Source organism: Felis catus, chromosome B1, assembly GCF_018350175.1.
Source record: "Felis catus isolate Fca126 chromosome B1, F.catus_Fca126_mat1.0, whole genome shotgun sequence".
Lineage (NCBI taxonomy): Eukaryota > Metazoa > Chordata > Mammalia > Carnivora > Felidae > Felis > Felis catus.
The window spans coordinates 116,844,664-116,867,262 of record NC_058371.1 but is presented as its reverse complement, the minus strand read 5'-3'; the positions used below and the strand labels follow the sequence as shown (position 1 = coordinate 116,867,262).

The 22,599-nt window shown below is 36.9% G+C and overlaps 1 protein-coding gene and 1 long non-coding RNA gene across 3 annotated transcripts in view; one reads left to right on the top strand and one right to left on the bottom strand.

The window, feature by feature from the left end:
• ARHGEF38 (Rho guanine nucleotide exchange factor 38) overlaps positions 1-22,599 on the top strand; it is a 131,406-nt gene that overhangs the window by 85,592 nt on the left and 23,215 nt on the right. The window contains exons 5-8 of one of the 2 annotated variants that reach the window (XM_003985118.5): positions 2,809-2,826; positions 13,599-13,798; positions 16,458-16,591; positions 22,037-22,141. In XM_003985118.5, coding sequence (XP_003985167.3) covers positions 2,809-2,826; positions 13,599-13,798; positions 16,458-16,591; positions 22,037-22,141 — 457 coding nt within the window. The remainder of the gene's footprint in view (positions 1-2,808; positions 2,827-13,598; positions 13,799-16,457; positions 16,592-22,036; positions 22,142-22,599) is intronic. The other variant, XM_045056035.1, reaches the window with a different exon arrangement.
• LOC109499039 lies at positions 16,043-18,911 on the bottom strand. Its single transcript, XR_002741813.2, has 3 exons — positions 18,366-18,911; positions 16,391-16,459; positions 16,043-16,154 (listed from the first exon to the last, which is right to left on the bottom strand). It is a non-coding gene; the product is annotated as an uncharacterized LOC109499039 (long non-coding RNA).

Sequence of the window (22,599 nt, the reverse complement as noted above, 5' to 3'; positions counted from 1 at the left end):
TAGTTGTTATAAATTTGTATATATTTTTCTTCTTCCTAACCAAAGCCACCATCCTTGGGAGGAAAACTAACTTCTAGTCATGTGGGTGCTTTGGCTGTTTGTAATACTACTACAGTTTCTCCATTCAGAGAGGAAGCTAAAAGCTTGTGCAATGCAGAATCTAAAGGAATAGAGCTTAATTTGTTCACCATATTTTATACTTCTTAATGATATTCTAAAAAACGTTCCAAGTAAAAATTAAAATCATTTTTGAGGGGTGCCTGGTTGGCTCAGTCGGTTAAGCATCTGACTTTTGATTTCAGCTCAGGTCATGATCTCACAGTTTGCAAGTTCGAGCCCCATGTCAGGCTCTGAGATGACAGTGCGGAGCCTGTTTGGGATTCTCTCTTTCCCTCTCTCTCTGCCCTTTCCCTGTTTGTTTTCTATCTCTCTCTCAAAATAAATAATAAAGTAAACATGAAAAATATTTTTAATCATTTTTGAAATTTTTTTCAATTCCTTGTTGTATGGCACCATGTTTGAACAAAGACTATTATAATTATGAAACAGCCACATAAAAACTTCTGTTAATTTTAAGTCAAATTATAATGAGGCCATGAGGGTAAGAGGTGTGGTGAGGGTTGTATTAAATTACTTTTATCCCATAAAAGGGTAAATGGACACAATTTAACTTCCTCCTTCCTGAATTGTCTTTGGCTGGGGTGAACTTCTGGAAAGTTTTAGCCTAAAGGGGAGAATTTTTAAAATGAGGAGCAAATAAAAAGGAGACATTATAAGGTAGTACTATTATTACAGGTTTTCCCTGTTGGAAAATCTCTCAGGTTCCTTTTTATAAAATGCTATACTGACATTAAATACAGTGTTTAATTTATGTTATAATATTTGTTTTATTTGGTTGAAATAAATGAAATAGAGGAAAAAATTTCTATGTCTTCTTTAGGAGTTAAAAGAACAATCTTTTATTTCAACTTCAAATTTTCTGTTTGGTTCCAAAATTATCATGTTGTTCAGTTGTTTGCCCCGTAGAAAAATGCATTTATATTTTTATTCAACTTTTCCCCCAAATTTTCTGATCTATGATCCATAGAGCATACTGAGAAAATGAAATTCCTCCTTAGAAGGGGACAGAAATTGAGATTAAAATGTGAATTCAAATAAATGGAAGGAAATGCTGCATGGGGGGTGGGTAATAGTGCAATTTCTTTCATTCAAGTAGAAGCATTCTTCAAATAGCATTTAATAATTGCCTAAAATGATAACAGTTGCTGATTTAAAAAAAAAAACCTTATGATTCTCTGCTTGATTACAACAAGGAAATCTTAGATTCAGCAGAACCCAGTTATTTCAAGATGTCTAGGAATCCATTCATAAGAAGATGTGTGAAGAGAGAAGGACAAACTGTTTTCCATATATGTATACCATTGTTTTCCACATATGTAGAGTACTGGGATTAATTTTTTCAAACCTTTTAAATCCATTAAATCTATGAAATTCAACATGGGTATTTATCATAGATTTTCTTCTCAATCATAGAATATGAAAAGACTATTGTTATGAGATGAGGTCACAAAAATTTTTCATATTGAAAATATTCATTGTATTCCAAAAGACTGGAAACCGGAGGTCGAGGTGATCAGGTTATGAACACAGTTTACTGCTTTATTTCTCTATAGCTATATGAAGCTTTTGGAAGAAAGTTTCTATCTCCTTTCTGCCTGAAATTTAACTTGAACGATTCCCACTTCTTTTCTTGTTAATTAATTAATTTGACAAATATGTCTTGTATTCCTACCTGATGCCAGTCACTTTTTCAGGTACTGGGGCTACAGCAGAGAACAGAGCAAGCACACATTCTTGCCCTCATTCAGATGGGGAGCAGAGACATAGACAACAAATAAAATAACTGTATGGTATATTAGAAAGTGACAGTGTTATGAAGAGAAATAAAGCAGAAAAAGAGGGTAAAACGTAGAGTAGGAGGCATGGCACAATTTTTAAAAGTTTGTTTTAAAGGAACTTTAGGAAGGTTTCACTAGGAAGAAACATTTGAGCAAAGACCTGAAGGAGATACCTGAGCCAAGAGCAACCAGGCAGAAGAACAGCAAGTGCCCAGACCTGGAGGCAGAAGCTTGTCTTAAGACTATAAAGACTATAAAAAGAGTCCTGTGTTTGGAAGACATAGTTTGGAGGAAGTTTGGGAACAACAGGAAATGAGGTAGAGAGGAAGTGGAAGGAGAGGCAGATCACATTGCCTTGAAGGACTTCCATTTTTCCTGAGCTAGATGTAAGCCACAAAACTAGCAATGGCTAGTGAAAGTTTTTGCGAATTTTGATAATTAGTGAATTGTCATATTGAATAGGTGAATAGTTTATAACCTGGATAACACTGTATACAGAAATATTATGTAGCACTTGAGGGTAGCTTTCTACAAGTCAATTACAGTTTACTTTGTAGTGTTATAATCTCAATTTCTCCTGTCACTATGTTTAACCAATTCTATTCTCTCTTTTCATAATGTAAAAAAATTGATGTTTAAATCCATTTTCACATGATCAAAATTTACTGATTACAATCTGAATCAATAGTTTTTAATCTTATATAGAGTGTGAAACAAAGTTGGTGTAGACAAGATACAGGTAAAATTTAAGGGATGTGATTATAAAATAATGAGACTAATTCTATAAAACATTCATGAAAATAACATCACTTCATTTTATGTAATAAAAATTTAAGGGTTTTATAATGTTTGCATATTGCCTTAAGTATGTAGATTTACATTAATTTACTTTTCTCCTTCTCTCTTATAGGAAAATATACATGCAAGAGTAAGTACATTTGTTTTAATAATAGAAACCAAATGTAAAGCTCATGGGGAAAATGCTATTGAGTATTTCCAAAAATTAGAATTTTTGTTTTTTACAATTATGTTTATTGCTTCTGATACATTATTTCCAATTTGTCTGAGGTAATCCTACATATTAAATTATCTCATATATTTTACAAAATGTATTAAAAGAATCCTGGGGTATAATATTTAATAAATCACAACTTTTCTGGTTCCAGGAACTCTTTAGGAACTGCTCATCACATGTATGTTTAGGAACTTATTGTGTCCAAAACATACCTTCCTAAGAACAACATTAGTCTTAAAAAAAAAAAAAAAAAAAAAAAAAAAAAAAAAAAAAAACCTCATATTAATACCATAATGCTTATGAAGTTTCTATAGATTAATGTACAAAAGAAAAGATCTTCATGCATTGTAGTAAATATTGGGTTTCTTCCAATTTGGACTCTTATATGATTTACAGAGAAAAAATCAAACACACATATAAAATATATTTAATATACATAAAATATTAAGATGAAATAGTTTGTCACTAGGACAGTATAGAAGTCATCTTATCAAAATAACACAACATATACACAACACTTTGGAAGATGTCCATTTTTATAGAAGGAAAAAACATGTCTAGTCTAATACTGAAGGATGATATTGGCTTATATACAAACACAGATCTACCAGGACTTTTAAAAAGTACATTTACTTTGGGGCGCCTGGGTGGCGCAGTTGGTTAAGCGTCCGACTTCAGCCAGGTCACGATCTCGCGGTCCGTGAGTTCGAGCCCCGTGTCAGGCTCTGGGCTGATGGCTCGGAGCCTGGAGCCTGTTTCCGATTCTGTGTCTCCTTCTCTCTCTGCCCCTCCCCCGTTCATGCTCTGTCTCTCTCTGTCCCAAAAATAAATAAACATTGAAAAAAAAATTTAAAAAAAAAAAAAAAAAAAAAAAAAGTACATTTACTTTCATTTTTTTTAATGTTTATTTTATTTTTGAGAGAGAGAGACAGAGTGTGAGCAGGCAGTGCGGGGGGGGGGGGGGGGGGGGGGGGGGGGCGGGTTAGTGTGGGGAGCAGAGAGAGGGATACAGAATCCAATGAAGGTTCCAGGCTCCTAGCTGTCAGCACAGAGCCCGATGCTGGGCTCGAACAGAGAGATCACGACCTGAGCTGAAGTTGGACGCTTAACTGACTGAGCCACCCAGGGGCCCCTAAAAAAGCATGTTTGCGGGGCGCCTGGGTGGCTCAGTCGGTTTAGCGACCGACTTCGGCTCAGGTCGTGATCTCGCGTTCCGTGAGTTCGAGCCCTGCATCGGGCTCTGTGCTGACAGCTCGGAACCTGGAGCCTGCTTGTGATTCTGTGTCTCCCTCTCTCTCTGACCTTCCCCCCATTCATGCTCTGTCTCTCTCTGTCTCAAAAATAAATAAACGTTAAAAAAATTTTTAAAAAAAAGCATGTTTGCTTTAGCATGGTTAGTTAATTATCTAAAGGCCTGAGTTCCTAGTCTGTGTGTGTACTTGTGTACACGTGTGTACTTGTGTACGTGTGTGTGTGTGTGTGTGTGTGTGTGTGTTCTAAATTTATGAAACTGTACCTCAGGAAATACAAAAATCTATAAAATAAAAATTATATTAACTTAAGCTGTAAATACCTGTCATTTATGCTTTGGTGCAGAGTGACCATGAGGAAAGACAGAATTTCAGAAGTGAGGTGGAAGAACCAGGCATCGGACAGGGAACCTTAAACTAAGGCCTTGTGCTCGTGTCTTGGCCAAATTGAGATGTTAGTTTTTGACATACCAAACAGGCACCCAGTTTTCTCTCACTTTATAAGTCTTTTCTTTCAAAAGGGGGAGGGGGGTATATAGCATGCAAACAGATGTGAGTAGTGTTGTTCAATGAGTTCCTAATTCTGAGATCATCTCATGAAAAGGTGCATGATGGAAGGGGGCCTTTGTCCTTTCACACACTGTGATCCTCCTGGCTTCTCTTCAATGATAGTTGATGCATTTGGAGGGGTGGGAAAATTGCTGTCTCCTTAAAAAGCCTTTTGCTCCGGCATTGTGCCTAGGACTAGAGATTCACATAGAAGAACTATGTGAATTACACAAGAACTTCCTATGCTACAAATTCTGCTCAGGTTTCTTTTCCTAAAGTTTTTCTCCTGTGGTTATAAAGACCAAAAAGAGAGAGAGAGAGAGAGAGAGAGAGAGAGAGAGAGAAGAGAGGGAGAGAAAGATTCAGAGGAGAGTGAGAGACTGTTTTAATACAGTTCGCATGCACAGGCTCCCACATACAGAATACTTACAACAAACAGTACATTGTATTGAAATACTTGCTTAAAAATCGCTCTAGCTTTTAGGACAGTCCTGCTGCGTGGGAGTTAGCAGGCTTTGTATGCCCCCCCTTGCCTATTCTATACATCAAGAACTGGAAAAGAGGACGAGCAATCCCAGCATGTGGCTGGATGAACATCAAAGGCACATTCGCCATGAGTTATTTTCCTTCCTGTTTCTCTCACTCTGGTCATGAGGCACACATGCTGCTACATAAAAGGGTAAAAGGCAATGTCAAGTGCTTTGTAATTGTTTGGCTCCTTAGCAGCTAAAGCCAAGAATATTGCAGCCAAGAGTGCATTTAGGAAATGTAGGTTTTTAGATGCTTCAGAAAAATTCCTTACCTATGGAAATGGAAAATTGTGTCTGGGTTCTTTTTTTACAATCGACATATTTAAAAATACAGAAAAAGATAAAGATGTTTATAACTTCTAACATGTTTATTTTGAATTATAATCTTATGCAAACTTCAAAGACAGTATTAAAGTGACAAGAATCATAGAATCCTGCACCAAAAAAATGCCCCCAAAGCATTTGATCCAAGTCCCATGTTCTAAAGCAAGAAAAACATAACTATTCTAAATTTAACAATCTCCAGAAATGCAATGTTTTATCTTTATGTTTTTCCACTTTTTTATATGCATCCTCTGTCTGACTGTGTATTCTTACCTTTAGATTCAGGATTTCTATCAATCTCAAAATGTTGTAGATTATTTTCATCTTTCTTAGGTTTTACATTTTTTTAATTATTAAAGAAACCCTGGAAAACGTAGAAAATCAAAATGAAGATAGTAGAGACAATTGGTAATCACATTCCAGAGAGTTAACTCTTGAGCATTTCAGGAGTCCCTTACTTCACTGAAATTTTTTCTACACACACACACACACACACACACACACACACACTGACTAACATAGGACCGCTATATATTTCCTGTATGTCAACTTACTACCTCATTCATCAGTGTATCATGGACACCTTTCTATGTCAGTAAATATAAATCCACATTGCTTTATGACTGCATAATATTTTATCTCGTGTATACACCACAGTTTAGTTTACCAAACCCTTATAGATACTTGAATTATGTCTATTTGTCTTATAAAGATTGATGTTATGTGTTCATTCTTATAAATGATATTTGTACAATAATTTGATTTTCTTAGAATGAGTTTCTAAAAGCGGAATTGCTAGATCAAAGGGCTTTTCATACTTACTGCCAGAAAATTTAAGAAAAGCTGAAATAATTTATATTCCCACTACCTGTGTATGAATTGTCCATTTATCTCCTATTAGCGAGCACTAGAAACAATTAATATGTGTTATCTTTATAACTTGTGGCAACATAGGAAGCTCCAAATAGTATTATACTGTTTTAATTTTAATTAGTAATAATCTTTAGAATTTTTCATGTATGGTTAATTATTTGTACTCATCTAATAAATTATCTTTTTATTGATTACTTTTATTGAGATGTTCATCTTTTCCTAATAAATTGATAGTGGCTCTTTAATTAGCAAGTGTATTAACACTTTTTCTGTTTGATGTGCTATAAATAATTCTTCTAGCTTATCATCTGACTTTTAACATGGTTTATGGCAGCTTCTGTTTTCATTTTTATCTGTATAGTATTGCAGAGCTAAATTTTAAAATAGATTTATCACTTTTTTCTACCATGGCTTTCAGATTTTGTCTTGTGCTTAAAAACTCCAAGATTGTTTTAAAGTGTAATCCCCTGTTTCCTTCAAATTCTTATGTTTCATTTTTAACATTTAGACCTTTGATCTATATGGAAATTGTTTCGGTATAAAGAATCCATTAATTTCGTAATTTTTTTCTACATAGCTAGAAATTATCACAACACCTGATATTGAATAATTTATTTTTTTTCCACAGAGTAGGAATGTCATATTTACCATGTACTTAATTTTCATACATACTTGTATTTATTTCTTGATTTTCCATTTTGTGCTATTCTTTCATCCATATATGTACCTATACCAAATGCTTTCAGTTTTGCAGCTTTATATTTTAATATAAGATATAACTAAAGTTGACCCTTAAACAGCATAGAGATTGGGGTGCTAACCCCATGCAATTGAAAATCCATGCATAACCTTTGACTCCCCCAGAACTTAACTGCTAGTAGCTTACTGTTGGCCAGAAGCCTTACTGGGAACATAGTCAATTAACACATATTTTGTCCATTACATGTATTATATACTGTGTTCTTATAATAAAGTAAGCTAGAGGAAAGAAAATGTAATTAAGAAAATCATAAGGAAGAGAAAATATACTCAGTACTGTACTGTATATTTAAAAAATTCATGTATAAGTGAACACTCACAGTTCAAATTTGTGGTGTTCCAGGGGTCAACTTCAATCCCAGCCCAGTACTCTTCCTTTTCAGAATTTTCTTGGATATTCTTGAATGTTTCCTTTTTTAAAATGTTTGTCCTTTTGTTAAAATTATATGTGCCGTGGTTGGAAAAGCCAAATAGTTTACAGGATTTAAGAAAAATAGTCCTCTCTTCACTTACCTGCTTCTTAAGGACATAAGTATTTTCACATCTTTTAGTTAATATTTTGGTACTTATCTTCATCAATCTAAAAACATGTTTGGTTTTCCCTTTTTTTTAAGTATATTTATTTATTTGGAGAGAGAGAGTGTATGTGTGTGTGCACATGCTAGCAGAGAGGGGCGGAGAGAGAGACTCCCAAGCAGGCTCTGTGCTGATAGCACAGAGCCCAATGAGGGGGGACTCCATCCCACAAACCGTGAGATCACGACCTGAGCAGAGATCAAGAGTTGGTTGCTTAACCAACTGAGACACCCAGGTGTCCCTGGTTTTTCTTTTTTAAGTATTATGTTTTGTCTTCCCCTGGAGAAGACAAGAATTTATCTCTCTTCCTATGCCATCTCTACTACACACACACACACACACACACACACACACACCCTCCACATCTCTTCATTCTTCCTATGAAGTTATTCTTCACAGGAAGAATGAAGTTACATTGTCATTTGGATTAGAGCCATCATCAGTATTTGATTTCTTATATGTGAGTATATCTGAATAAATTTCTTTTCAAAGCTAAACCTTGGAAGAAACTGATTACTTGTTTTCCTGGGAAAACAAAAAATTGTCTCTATTTTTTTTTTAATTTTTTTTGTTTTCCTTGTTGTGATCATTAATGCCACACACTCACAGCCAGTCATCTCTTAAGACAGCCAGATATATTATGCATGCTATCAACTTCATTTCCCCAAAAAAGCCTCTCCCAGAGCCCTTCTGACTTACTGAGTCTGGACTGGGTGACTGGGCACAGCCGTCTTTAAGGAACTCCACTCCTGTCATCCTGGAGAATCTTTGCCTCTCCCCTATTTTTAGTACCTCCTTCAATAGTTTTCTATGTTTGCCAAGAAAGTAAAATTTTAGGAAATTTTATACCTCCCAAAATCTTTATTTTACCCTTACACATGATTTATAATTTGATCAAGTATAGGATTCTAAATCGAAAATCCTTCATCTTCAGAATTTAAGGGTAATTCTTCATCATTTTCTAGCTTTCAGTGTCACTACTAAAATCTCAAGCTTCTTCTGATTCTTAATTGTATGTTTGTACCCATTTGCTTGTATGTTTCTCTAAAGGATTGGAGGGTCTTCTTTTTGTCTCCAATAGTCTCAAGTTTCATGAATTCCCAAGTGTGAATCCATCTCATCCATTGTGCTGGATCCTCACCAAGTTCTTTCAACATGCTAACTCATGTCCTGTTCTTGAATTATTTTACTGATGATTTCTTCCCCATATTTGCTCTGTTCTTGGTTTCTGGGACTCTAATTATTTCAATATTGGATCTTTTAAACCAGTCTTCTCTTTTTTTTTTATTTTTTTATTTTTTTCTTCTCTTTTCTATCCCTTTGTATTTTTTGTTCTTCTTTCTGGAAATTTCCTGAACATTTTCTCCAACACTTGTGAGATTTTATTTCAGCTATTATCCTTTTAATTTCCAAGAGCTCTTTCTTAGTTCTTCAAATGATTTGACTTATTTGTATAGCACCCTAAAAATTAGGCTGTTTCTTTTTTTAATGTTTATTTTTGAGAGAGTGAGAGCGAGTGAGTGAGCAGGGGAGGGGCAGAGAGAGAGGGAAATAGAGGATCCAAAGTGGGCTCTGTGCTGAGAGCCCCATTTGGGGCTCAAACTCATGAACTGTGAAATCATGACCTGAGCTGAAGTCGGATGCTTAACCAACTGAGCCACCCAGACACCCCTAGGCTGTTTCTTAAACAGGTTTGCAACTAGTCCTTCTTATTCTAAGCCCCACCTCTCCCTCTCTCCACTTCCACAGGTTCTCAGGGAGTCTAATTAATGAATCTTTGGAGGAATGATTAACTTATTGCCTCTCCATATTACTGGCTCTCTCTGGTTTGAAACTCTCTGGTAATGAATCAATTACCATTAATTCATTTTCTTTACATCTTCCTTTAAGAAAAATTTTTTTAATGTTTATTTATTTTTGAAAGAGAGAGACGGCAGACTGCAAGTGGGGGAGGGCCAGAGACAGAGAGGGAGACACAGAATGTGAAGCAGGTTCCAAGCTCTGAGCTGTGAGATCATGACCTGAGCCAAAGTCAGATGCTCAACCAATGAGCCACCCAGGCACCCCTTCTTCACATCTCCTAATACTTAATAGTGCGTATTTATTTTTACAACAATTTTTTATTTATGTCAAATGCTATTTCGTTATTATTTGTATAGCAATGTACAGCTTTTTTCTAAAATTGACTTAAGGTGTTTTAAAAGGAGAGTGAATGAAAATAAATTCAATAATAGTACACATGGTTTGTGGCTACTGTAAAATAAATATTAAATTTAGGATACTTGTGATCATAAAACAGAGGAAATTCAAAGTAATATGATCGATAGTTAAATGATTATTTTCCCTTCCTCTTGTTTTCTCCCTCTAATTAAGATATATTGGTCTACCTCAGTCTCATATATCTGATTTTTTTATCTGTCACCACAGTTTTTACAATGTTTAAACATCATTTTTATTTTCATTGTGCCACTGTTTTCTTGTGTTTGTTGTGAAGCTCTTTGCAGCCAAACTGGATGCTGCTAAAACAAAGCCAGCTGTGTTTACTGGACTTTGTAAAGTCCTAATAATTCACAATGAGATTAGCGTAGCTCCTTATGTACTAAATGCTTGCCAAAGTATTCATGATAAGACAGAAGAAGAAGAAACAGAATTACAAATGAATGACTACCTTGGTTTTTAGCCCAGTGTGTATGGGAAATTGTTATGCATTTGGTTACTTTCTGTTGGGGATGCATGTGATAATTGGGTGTTTGGCTGAGCTGAGTTATATCACACATAGGACTCATTTGCCTCTCATAGTTATCAGAACTTAATCTTACTGGAAAGGATTAGGTGGGGTGAATGCCTGGAGTGTCATTATCTTAAAAGACATCCTCTATCTTTTCTACCATATTGCTTGTCTGTGTGATGCAGATATCAGAACATCATTGCTCATCACTTGGGCAACTGTCCAAAGTACGTGTCTGGAGACAAAAGTGTCTGAGAGATTTCTCATTTTTGAGAAAGCCTTTTTAAATAATTGCATTGTGACACTTTTAAGAGAAAGAGTAATAATTAATAATTGTTATTATTGCCCCTTGAAACATAAACGAGAGAGAATAGAACTTTGATATCAGAAAGTAATGGAAAAAGAAGTAATGATAAGATGTGGACACTCTAAAGGGCTGAGGTTGGTTTTTTTGAAAGATCTTAAGCTCAGAGTTACAAGTATGGCCTAAAGGCCACACATCTGGGTTTTTTTTTCCCTGTAATTAAAAATGTTAAATATGTACATAACAATAGACCACACTAATAAACTATCTTATTAAAATTGGGTTTTCTTTGATTGAGTTGTTTGATTATATTCATATTTTGATGGCATTTTCAGTGATTTTTAGAGGATTAAATAAACTAATATTTGGTGATAGTCAAAGGAAAACCTCAGAAGAAATTCTGATCATATTCACACAGATAAAATGATTTCTTCTCATCAAGTTAATACCTTCCATATTCCTGACTTGTTCTTATTTAAGGGAATTATTTTTACTTAAGTGTCTAAACTGTTGTATTGTTGAAGAATCTCTGTTAAGATACATATAAATGCTGTATTTCACATTGAGATGTTTTGCTTTTGATATACCATCAGTTAGAAAATATATTTTTAGTTGCTTTTTTATTTATGTTTTATTTTAGAGAGAGAGAGAAAGAGAGCACATAAGCAGAGGAGAGGGGCAGAGGGACAGAGGGAGAGAATCTCAAGTAGGCTCCATGCTCAGTGCAGAGCCCAACACGGGGCTCGATTCCATGACCCTGGGATCATGATCTGAGCTGAAATCAAGTCATACGCTCAACTGACCAAGCCACCCAGGCACCCCTAGTTACTTTTCTCAGTATTCATAATAGATTTACATTTTTTTCCCATCCACTTCACCCCGTCCTCTTGGAAACCAACATCTCTCTTTCCCTTTCTCCCTCATTCCCTCTTTACCATCCTGTCTCCTTACATCCCTTCCTCCCATCCTTAATGGATTTTGTGTAAATGGGTAGAAAGTGCAAGATAAATCGCACTAAAGCAGCTCTTTACTCCCTTGCAAACGTTTAATATTTACTTTGAATTTCCTCAAAAGAAAAAAAAAAAGGTTGCCACTTGGTTTGCTTCTGTCTTTGTCTTTATTATAGTATCATCATTTTCTCAGCATGTGATAAAGCTCCTCGGTCTAGTATTCATGACCACTGTGCAATTTTTTTGGAAAAAGATTCAATGTAAAATAAAAGCACATTACAGAAAATCTGAAATCTATCATTTCAATCTACAAATATTCATTGAGAAAATATGTATGTCAGGCTGGAGATAGAGTGATGACAGAGAAATTGAGCATAAACTGATAAATAGGGAAACAAAATGATTGCAGATAGTTGATAAGTGCTACAATAAAAATGAAAATGGGGAGATGTGTCAGAGAGTGACTGGTGTGTGTATGTGTGCACATACACATGATAATCAAAGTTCCCTAGTTTCTCATTTTTCAAATGAAGAGTTTAGTTAGATGATCCCTAAGGTGTTTTCAGGCCTTTTCTAATGATAAACTTTTCTAATTTTATCCAAAGTTTTTTAGATCCATTTCACTATTCCAGTGATGTGGTGTGTTGTCTGTCCCTATTAATATTTATAAATAATAATTAAAGAATAAAAAATTCACCTATTAAGATTGGAAAGCTGTCTATATTCTTATATATATTCTTACCTACCAAAAACAAAGCACAATTTCTGTCCATGTCTATTTACAGTGTCTCTTTATTTGCCTCTTGACATAAAAAGGCTTTTAGAAACCTGACTTCTCGCTAAAAAATGCATGACAGTGGGTTGGGCAATGACATGACCAAGCTTTCAGCTTTTTTGCTTCCTGTGAACTGCTTGGCCGATTGGAATGACTCTATTCTCATGTCAGAACTCCTAAAGAGAGAGTCAGTCATGTGTGCTCACTTGTATGTAGCCATTTGAAGATCTGTTGGTTAAGAATTCCCTGTGGAAAATCATGCAAAGTCATGTGATAGCAATGATTAGTGACAGTGGTAGCATTAATAATATTCAGAGAACTGTTGCATTTATTAGAAGTGTCTTCTGGGAACTGTGGTAGAACCTCTGAAACATTATAAATTCAACTATTCAATTTGGTAGAAGAGAGAAGACAATGATTTCTTTCATCTATACTTGGCAAGTCATGTTTTAAATAATGAATTTATTTTCATTGCTAATAATCACAAAAATATCTCCAGGAAGATGTATTTTTCTTGGTTGTCTTTCCAAAAAAGGAATTCTGAATTGTTTCCCACTATTATTATGAATCTTGTCATTAAAAAAAAAAAGGTAAGTGGAACATGGTTGGAAATCCTGCTTTGAGTCCTTTTTGGTGGACAGATATACTCATGTGTTTTCTTTTAGGTTTTTAGTAGTAGGATGTTTCAGTCTGGCTTCTTTCTGTCATCCATTGCTCTTGCTTTATTTTTAGAAATTGTGTACAGGGGCACCTGGGTGGCTTAGTTGGTTAAGCGTCCAACTTCAGCTCAGGTCATGATCTCACAGTTCATGAGTTTAAGCCCCACATCGGGCTCTCTGCTATCGGTGCAGAGCCTGCTTTGGATCCTCTCTGCCTCTCCCCTGCTCATTCCCTCTCTCTCTCTCTCAAAAAATAAATAAACATTTAAAAATAAAATTGTATGCAGCCAAATGGAGGAAAAATAAAGGAGAAAAACAGTTTCAGGATTAATGATAAAAATCACAAAAATGAAAAGGAGTTAATAAGACAAATGTCTGTGAAACTGATATTATTTATCTCTATTATAGAGGCAAGCCAAACTTACTGGACATGGGCTCTTTGATGATCAAACCAATCCAGCGTGTAATGAAATACCCACTACTGCTCTGTGAACTCCAGGGCTCCACCCCTCCCTCTCACCCAGACTTCAGGGCGCTCGGGGATGCCTTCACTGCAGTGAAAGACATTAATGTGAACATCAATGAACTTAAAAGACGGAAAGATTTAGGTAAGAGGAGACATGATGAATTGAGTGTTTTCTGTGACTGGAGTGTTCTGCTTCTGAGAATCAGAATATCTAAGTAGTTACAGCAGTTGTGGTGATCATGGTCATCTGATATCTAGAGTTAAGAGGCCAGGGAGGAAAGTGTGATTTTGTCTGGGTTCAGGAGATCATGAGGCACACACACACACACAAAAAAAATGACAAATTTTTAAAAATTAAGCAGCCCTATACTCAACCTCTGTTGCCCACCGCACGCCTGGTGACATACTGTGGCCTGAAGAAACCATAGCGCATCGTCCTCCTGTCACTGGCGGTATGTGTGGCAAGGAGACATGGCGTGGGCAAGTAGCTGGAGCCGTGGGAATCTAGAGCTTGGTGAAACGGATGGTGAAACAGGTCCAGCTGCTGCTACATAGAGCTCATCTGGTTCTGGCACATTAGGAATGGAGATTTTTTAGCAATAATTGTTTCACTGAAGTGAACAAGTATTCTTTCTCAAATTAACAAATTATTGCTAAGCATTTGTTAGCTAAGATGTAAAATTTGTTCTGAAGTGGAATGTAGATTTCAGAACAGGAGGCACAGTTATATGGTTTCTATCATCCTGGATATAGTAATACATTGGGATAGATTGTAGGTCCTCTCGTAGTGTAATTTGTGTCCATAAGTTCACAAATGGCTTTGTGCTTCTAACATTAAAGCTCAATTCAAGGAGTGCCTGGGTGGCTCAGTCGGTTAAGCATCCGACTTTGGCTCAGGTCATGATCTCACGGTTCATGGGTTCGAGCGTTGAGCCTGGACCCTGTTTCAGATTCTATGTCTCCCTCTCTCTCTGCCCCTCCCCCGCTCACGCTCTGTCTCCCTCTGTCTCAAAAATAAATAGATATTAAAAAAAATTTTAAATAAAATAAAATAAAGCTCAATTCAACATTAAAGCAATGGTAGGACTTTGGAGCTAACTGCTCCAACAAATTCATTTATTTTTATTGTTTTTATTTTCTAATTTTTATTCAAAAAATATGTATGTATATTAATAAATTAAAATTATAAAGAAGTGCCCAGAATAAAAAAGTGGAAGTTGTAGAGGAAGAGACACCATAAAGAAAATTAAAAGACAGTCCATAGGCAAAGGATTACTATCTAGAATATACAATTACTGATACTAAATCATTAATAAAAACATTTTAATACAGAAAAGATTAATAATAAAAGTAAGCAATTCAGAAAGAAGAATAAATTTTTTTTTTCAGGGGAATAATACATTTTAATTTCTTTAATTTTCCTTAGAAAAAGTTTTTTTAATGTTTATTTTTGAGAGACAGAGACCTAGCATGAGTGGAGGAAGGGCAGAGAGAGACAGGGAGGCACAGAATCTGAATGGGCTCCTGGCTTTGAGCTGTCAGCACAGAGGCTGATGCAGGGCTTGAACTCATGAACTGTGAGATCATGGCCTGAGCTGAAGTCGGGCGCTTAACCGACTAAACCAAGCAGGTGCTCCTCTATGTGTTTTTTTTTCTTCTATTTTCTTTCTTCTTTCTCCTTCTTCTCCTTCTTCCCTGCAACATGCATGGCACTACAGTTTGCTGGGATTTGTTTTTAAATTTAATTATCATGAAACTTTTGATCATAAATGTAAATATCATGGACACGTTTCTAATTAATATTGGCCTTCTTTTTACTGGTTCTCTAGTATTCTATTTCTGAGTGTGTCATAATTTATTAAACTATTCCTTTATGAGTAAACCTTTTGATTGTTTCCCACATTGTGCTATTAGGAAAAAATGCTGTAGTAAACAAAACTTTGTATGCTTGACTATGGAAAACAGATTCTCTGCATGACTTTCTGATCATAGACTACACTTTTAGAAGATTCTGCCAAATTGTTCTCCACAAAACTGCATTGGTTTAATCCTCACCAACAGTGTATTAAGATTGCCCATCTCTCCACACCCTTACCAAAACTGAATGTTAGAAATATTTAACATCTTAGGGCACCTGGGTGGCTCAGTCAGTTAAGCATCTGACTTTGGCTCAGGTCAGGATCTCCAGCCCCGCATCATGCTCTCTGCTGTCAGCACAGGGCGCGCTTTGGATCCTCTGTTCCCCCCTCTGCCCCTCCCCCACCTAAGATTTTTTTTTCTCTCTCTCAACAATAAACATTTAGAAAACAAAAAGAAATATTTAACATTTTGAACAATATGAGAGATGAAATTTATTTCAAATATAAAAAAGTAAAGCTCAGAGAGGTGACTCAACTTACCCCAAATCTCTCAGCTAGTGGAGAGCCACTCTAGGGTCTGAGGTCTCCTTGTGTTGGATCCAGTTTTCTTACCTAGGTCATGATGCTTCATCCTAGAGACTGAAGATAATAAATGTATTATTTGAGGAGAGAGAAGGCTTTTCAGGGATTTCTTTAATGTGGGAGGTAAATGCACCTTGAGCTTTGAGGTGCTCAAGCCCTTGGACAGCTGAGTTTCTGGTCAGCAGGTTGGGCAGCTGGGGTTATGACTGGGCAGTAGCACTGGAACATATTGCATCTGCATCAGAGAGTCAAAAATCATCGAGATTTCTATCTTAAATATTGATCTTACGTACTTTGGATGAAACACGCTCTTTCCATGTTGCATGTGTTCAGATCTGTGATTGCATTCTTCCATTTCAGTTCTAAAATACAAGAAGAATGATGAGGATGAATCACTTAAAGACAAATTGTCTAAACTAAATATTCATTCAATTAGTAAGAAATCAAAAAGAGTGACAAATCATCTAAAGATTCTGACCAGAGGAGAATCGCAGGTAACTTTTCTTTTGGGGTCACATACATTCCCTTGGGGAGCATGAGTGCTGATATTTGTGTAAGGTTTTGTTTGGTTGTTATCAGAGTTGTTTCTAGAACACTGAGAATCAAACTAATTGCCTGATGCTGTTCCTTTCTTTCTCCTTCTTTTAAAACTCTTTTTTTTTAAATTAAGTTTCTTTATTTTTGAGAGGCAGAGAAAGACAGAGCATGAGTGGGGGAAAGGCAGAGAGAGAGGGAGACACAGAATCCGAAGTAGGCTCCAGGCTCTGAGTTGTCAGCACAGAGCCCAATGCAGGTCTCGAACTAACGTACCGTGAGATCATGACCTGAGCTGAAGTCGGACACTCAACTGACTGAGCCACCCAGGCGCCCCACTTATTCTTTTGGAGGAAGTCGAGTGGGGGTGGTTTTGATGCTATTTTAGCTGTGGTGCTTCCTTCCACTCAAGAAGGAAAGGAGAGATAAGGGTGTGAGGACAGGGCTCAACAAGGATGTCCCAGAAGTGCTGACACTCATCATCAACCAGTGTAGTCTCGCCCAAGGCAAAGTCCTCCTTTCATCTTATCTTTATTTCACTTATATATTTTTTTAAAAAAGGGTGTAGGTGCACACCTTACATGATTTTTTTTCCCTACACTTATCCTCTTCCTTTCTCCCCACTCCTATGCACATTAAATTACTGGATAATTGTTCTGTGTCAGCTGCTTAGCCTGGTTTGAACCACTTTCATCTTGACTTCTAACAAATAATGGATGGACTAGCAAAGACTCTCAGACTTTAATATACATAACAATTACCCGAGGAGCTACCAGGGTTCCATCTGTTTGAAGGCACAACCTAGGAGTCTGTATGTTTTACAAAAACTCCAGGTGTTTTGAACCTAAATGACCTCAAAATAAGTGACCAATGGAACACACTTTGAGAATCACAAGATGGAAAGTTCACAGCCTGGAGATAATAATTCAGTGGCGTTCTAACCAAAAGTAGGCAGGGCAGTTCTTAAAATACCATATAGCACTTTTAGTCCTTCTCATTTGCCTGATTTCAACCCTTATTATGTTAACATCTCTAAGGTTTTTAGTGTGAACTAGAGGCAACCAACCGTATGATGGTTCAGCATTGGTTTTAGATGGCTTGTCCTATCTACTTCACTTGCTAGCTGCCAGAGTCTTTCCTTTTTCTGTTAAGTCTGCAGCTTTCTGACCCTAAGACCCTCTTCTTCTTCTGAATGCCTAAAAAGCTTACTGAGTGTTTCCAATCTCGGCACCATAAATATTTGCAGGAGTCAGCGCAGGGCAGAAATTAAGAGCAAAGTCATCCAGATCTGGCTTTGAACCTCACCTCTTCCACTTAATAAATATTTGCCTTTGGGCACATAACTTAAATTCAAAGCGTTCATAAAGATTATAGTAGGACCTAACTCATGGAGTGGTTGTAAGGATTAAATGAGGTGATGCTCATGAAGAAAATACCTAACACAGTGGGTAAGCACTCAATATATATTAGCTGTCATGATCATGATCATCATCATTATCATCATCATCATTATTTTATATCATTATTGTGAGAAATAAGCCCACTGACCCAATCAAAGAGGGACACAGAGACTCAGAGCACAGTGAAGCGAGGCTTTAATCAATGTTCTTGCAAGAGTGGGTGTCTGATGGACAGGCACACTCCGGGCAGTTACGGTAGGCAATTTATTTCCTAGCATGCAAATCCGTCCCCTGATTCCTCATTGGCTGAGTACTACAAAGGTTACAGCCTTACCTGGACATCGCCTATGCCCTTTTAAGGCAAAAAGCAGTCTGATTGGAACAAATGTACATTCCTTGAGGTGATGCGGAGACTTCAGTTCTTTGGCAGAGGCTTATTGCAAAGCCCACAAAAAATAAGCCTGCAAAATGGAGAGGGGAAGAAGAACCAGGAAGTGAAGTATCTAAGGGTTTGGGGCTCCACTGTGGAAGGGCGGGTTCACACATACTTCCAATAGGTTGTAAAACTATTAACTAGACAGCACAGCTTTTATTTGGTATTTCGGGAAATGAATCATCTCATTTCTCACAATTACCTTGTCTTATTATTTACCTTTTAATGTACAGACTTACTTCTCCTGTAGATATAAACTCCTTTATGCATGGTGTATTAATCAGGTCTTTTATTTTCTATATTTTATGATGTTTTTAACGCCTTGGAAAAGCTGCTGGCCACGAGAGAGGCTCCTCCCAGGGCTAATCCATTCTTAAGGATGGCAAAGGGCTCAGCTGGGATCACTTCTTTCATATGCAAACCAACCAATTCTGAGTCTATAGCTCCAAACACCTGCTTATCTATGTCTCACCCAGTAAGCCTGTATTCCTTTGCCTTAAATCATCCTAGGGCCAGCTACCAGGCAACTAGAGACAATCCCTATTGCCCAAAGCCCACGGGAATTCTCTAAACTGGTCAGTCCTGAACTGTTTATCCTTACCCAGCTGTTTCTATAGGGTTTCCCACAGAAACCACAATAAAGGCTCTGGCCTTGACTTTCCCCTTGCTCCTTTCTGCCACCTGACTGAAACCTAGTGATTGTCCTGTGGCCCTGCATGGCATGCAGTGACTTCCTCTCTAGGACTTGTCAATATAATCAACTTCTTCCAAGCCTTGTTTTTGTTTTCCTGTGTGGCTGCACCTACTTTACCATTTCATAGCCAACAGGGATATTTTCGGAGTCCGTGGCATGTACCGTTCATGCTAGTACTTTCTTCATGTTCTCCTAGGGCCTCACTGGGTCCATTGCATGCAGACAATCACTCCAGGCCCCTCTCTTAATGTGAAACTATAATGTGAGAAGTTTGGGACATCGTGGTGTGTGGTCATAGGTCAGGGAAAGGAAAATCAAGACATCTGAACTAAAAACAAAAATAATAAAATCGGACTGGGAATTCAGTTTGAGAAGAAACTGTAGCCCCCACAGGCATGTGTAAATGTCATGCACACAATTCTCCCCTAGTCTTTAAGATGCTGCTTCTGGCTTAAGACAATCCTATTGAAGAACAATAAGAAGGCTTAATTCTGGGCAGGTTTTTGTAGAAGCAGTTACATTCTTTAACATATTTATCATCAGCTTCTGATATTTTCCAATTGTGAACTAAAAGTGAATTGTAGGTAAAGTGGCCTGAAGGGACATTAATTAGATTTTCCCCTTAATCTTTTGAGAAGATGTCCTGTCAGCAATGAAGCATTTCACTGTTAATCAGAAAATCAGCTGCATAGGCTGAACTGCGGAAGAGATAAATCTCAAATCAGTCAATTTTGCACTTGTCAGCAGCTCAAGTGAAATATTTGGTGGAGTTAGGGTATAAAACTATTACCCAAGAGGAAGATTCCATTCAATTCATCACACATGTATTGAACTATGTACCAGACACTATGTTAGAGATTGGGAATACAAAGAAATTCTGCACTCGGACTCCTTGGGTTTGAATCCTGGCTCTACTTATTAACATGAGTACATTTCTTTAACTTCCTATATTATTTAGGGTAAAGGCCAAGCTTCTAACACAAAAAGATTCCAAACCAAAGTAGCTTAGGCCAGATAGTCATTTATGTCTCTCTCTTACCATAGTCCTGAGATGTGAATTCAGATGAGCTCTGCTGCACAAATTTCTTTAGGAACCCGGTTATCCCCAGTTTTGTGCTGTGCCTTCCCCTAAACATACTGTCTTCATTGGCTTGGTTGAAGCTGGGTCACTGCTGTGTCTTCAGTCAAGTCTCAAGGACAATGTTACAAGGCCAAAATTCATAAATGAAACACATCCTTTAGCTCACATCCTATTTGCCCAAACCAGTTACAAAGGGCAGAGCCAGCTGCAGGGGAGTCTGGAAAGAGCAGCCACATGTCCCACTTAACCTAGGATGCAGATCCTATCAGCAAAAGGACGACAGGGAACATCAACTATATCTGCCACACCTCTCAAGCTTCTATTTCTTTATCTCTAAAATGGGATTAATAGTGGCACCTAGGCCACTGAGTTATATAAGAATTAAAATGAGAAAAATGGAAGACAGGTTTTAAGCACAGTGTCTGGAATATGGTGTTTAATAAATGTTAGCTATTATTATTATCATTATTATTATTATTATTATTAAGAAAAAAATACTTAATCTCAAATGCTTGTAATTCATCAGTGGAGAGAATCACTTAAATAATTAACTAGAGCTGTGAGAGCACATGGGGGAGCAATTAATTTTCTACAGTGGAAAGAATAGGAATTCAAGGGGGGATTCACAGAAGGGGTGACAGTTGAGTCCTTAAGAAAATTAAACAGAATTCTGCAAGGCAAAAAAAGGACAGCAGCATATTCCAGCAAAATAAAGTAGCATGAAAAAGACTTGGGTATAGGAACATAAAATTGGGCAATATTTCTCATACTGTGATCCTTGGAATCTCTTATTTTTGAATCATCTGGATCCCAGCCAAGATACACAAAATAAAATAGCTGGCAATGGGTCCTTGAAAATTGCATTTAAAATAATCTGCCCTGGCATATTGTTCTTTACATCAAATGGGGTTAGAGCATAGAGATCCTAAGCTAGGGGGTACTGAATGTTGTGTGCATTACAAAGAACTGCCCATTTAATCAAAAGCTTTCTAGATAAATAATATTAAGGGGTTTAAAAATAAAATAAAAATGAAACCATTTTCTATACATTCAGTTCTAAGGTCAACCATCTTAAATCAACAAACCTATGAACAGAGAACAGCTATGGTTACTACTGTTGTGGGATTTTTTACCTTAATATCTGGATTCCCTGTCTTGCCGCTTCGAAGAATAAAGAGGTGGACGCAGAATAAAATGAGCAGCAGGCAAAAGTTTGTTAGAGTATGAGAAAATAAGAATAGTATGAAAGCTCTCTTTACAGAGAGGGGGCATTCGAAAGTGAATGCCCCTGACTATAGACAAGGGTCTTTGTTTCACAAGGTTTTAACCCTAACCACCCCCACTCCTCATCCCCCCACCCCCGCTTCCCTTCCCCCATGTTTCTTCTCAGGTTCTACCCTTATTTATAGGTAACTCCAAATGCCTTGTCTATTAATTATTTTACGAACACACAAATGTAGCATAATTTAAGTACATACATAATATATGCCATTAAAAACTGCAGAGAAAAGTTTTACCTCCTACAGCTACCATCGCATAGATGAAGAAGCTATGTGAAAGCTGAGAGCAGATTAACCTCACCATGTGACTTTGCTCCACTAATTGAACATCAGTCGTGCTGTGTGCTGGTACACAGCAAGTGCCGTGCTGAGACGGTCAGCATGACATGAACGGTTTTCATCTCAACAAGGAGTTTTTGGTTTTTTTTTATCATGTGCTAGGCTAATACAGTCCATGCTATTTTTTCAAAACACCAGATTTGTTTGAGTTATAGAAATAATTTCATCTCTATTTTAGGTAAAAGACAATACCTTTAATAGGGAAGAAAAGCTATTTAGATCTTTAGAAAAGACGGTGAGGCATTGTGTGAAGAACATTTCGCTCTGTCTTCAACACATACAGGTAGGTGAGACAACTGTTTTTGAAGTTTCTATAAGAAGATCTTAATGTCCATGGTTATTACAAAGAGTAAATGTGAATGTTCATTTGTTTATATGATCGAATTTATATGATAAAATTCATTGTATCAGATTTGGGAGGCTGCCAACTGCAGGTGAGGGAAGCCAGTAGAAACATTTAGATTTTGCTCTTTGTTCCCTTACCTGCCCCATTTCTTCTCCCAATCGAAGTCGCCATGTTGTGGAACATGTGCTCACATGATGCTTGACCACGTGGTGCTGGGCCATCAGCATGCTTTCCTTACAATTGAGATGAATTCATTAATGCAAAATGAATTTAGCAGAAATTTTCTTTATTTGTTGTATTATACTAACACATCCCTTTCTAGTACCTAGAACACATATTTGCAAATTTAAAAGTAGGACTGAAAGAAAAAAGGAAATCAAAGAGGGGGCATAAAA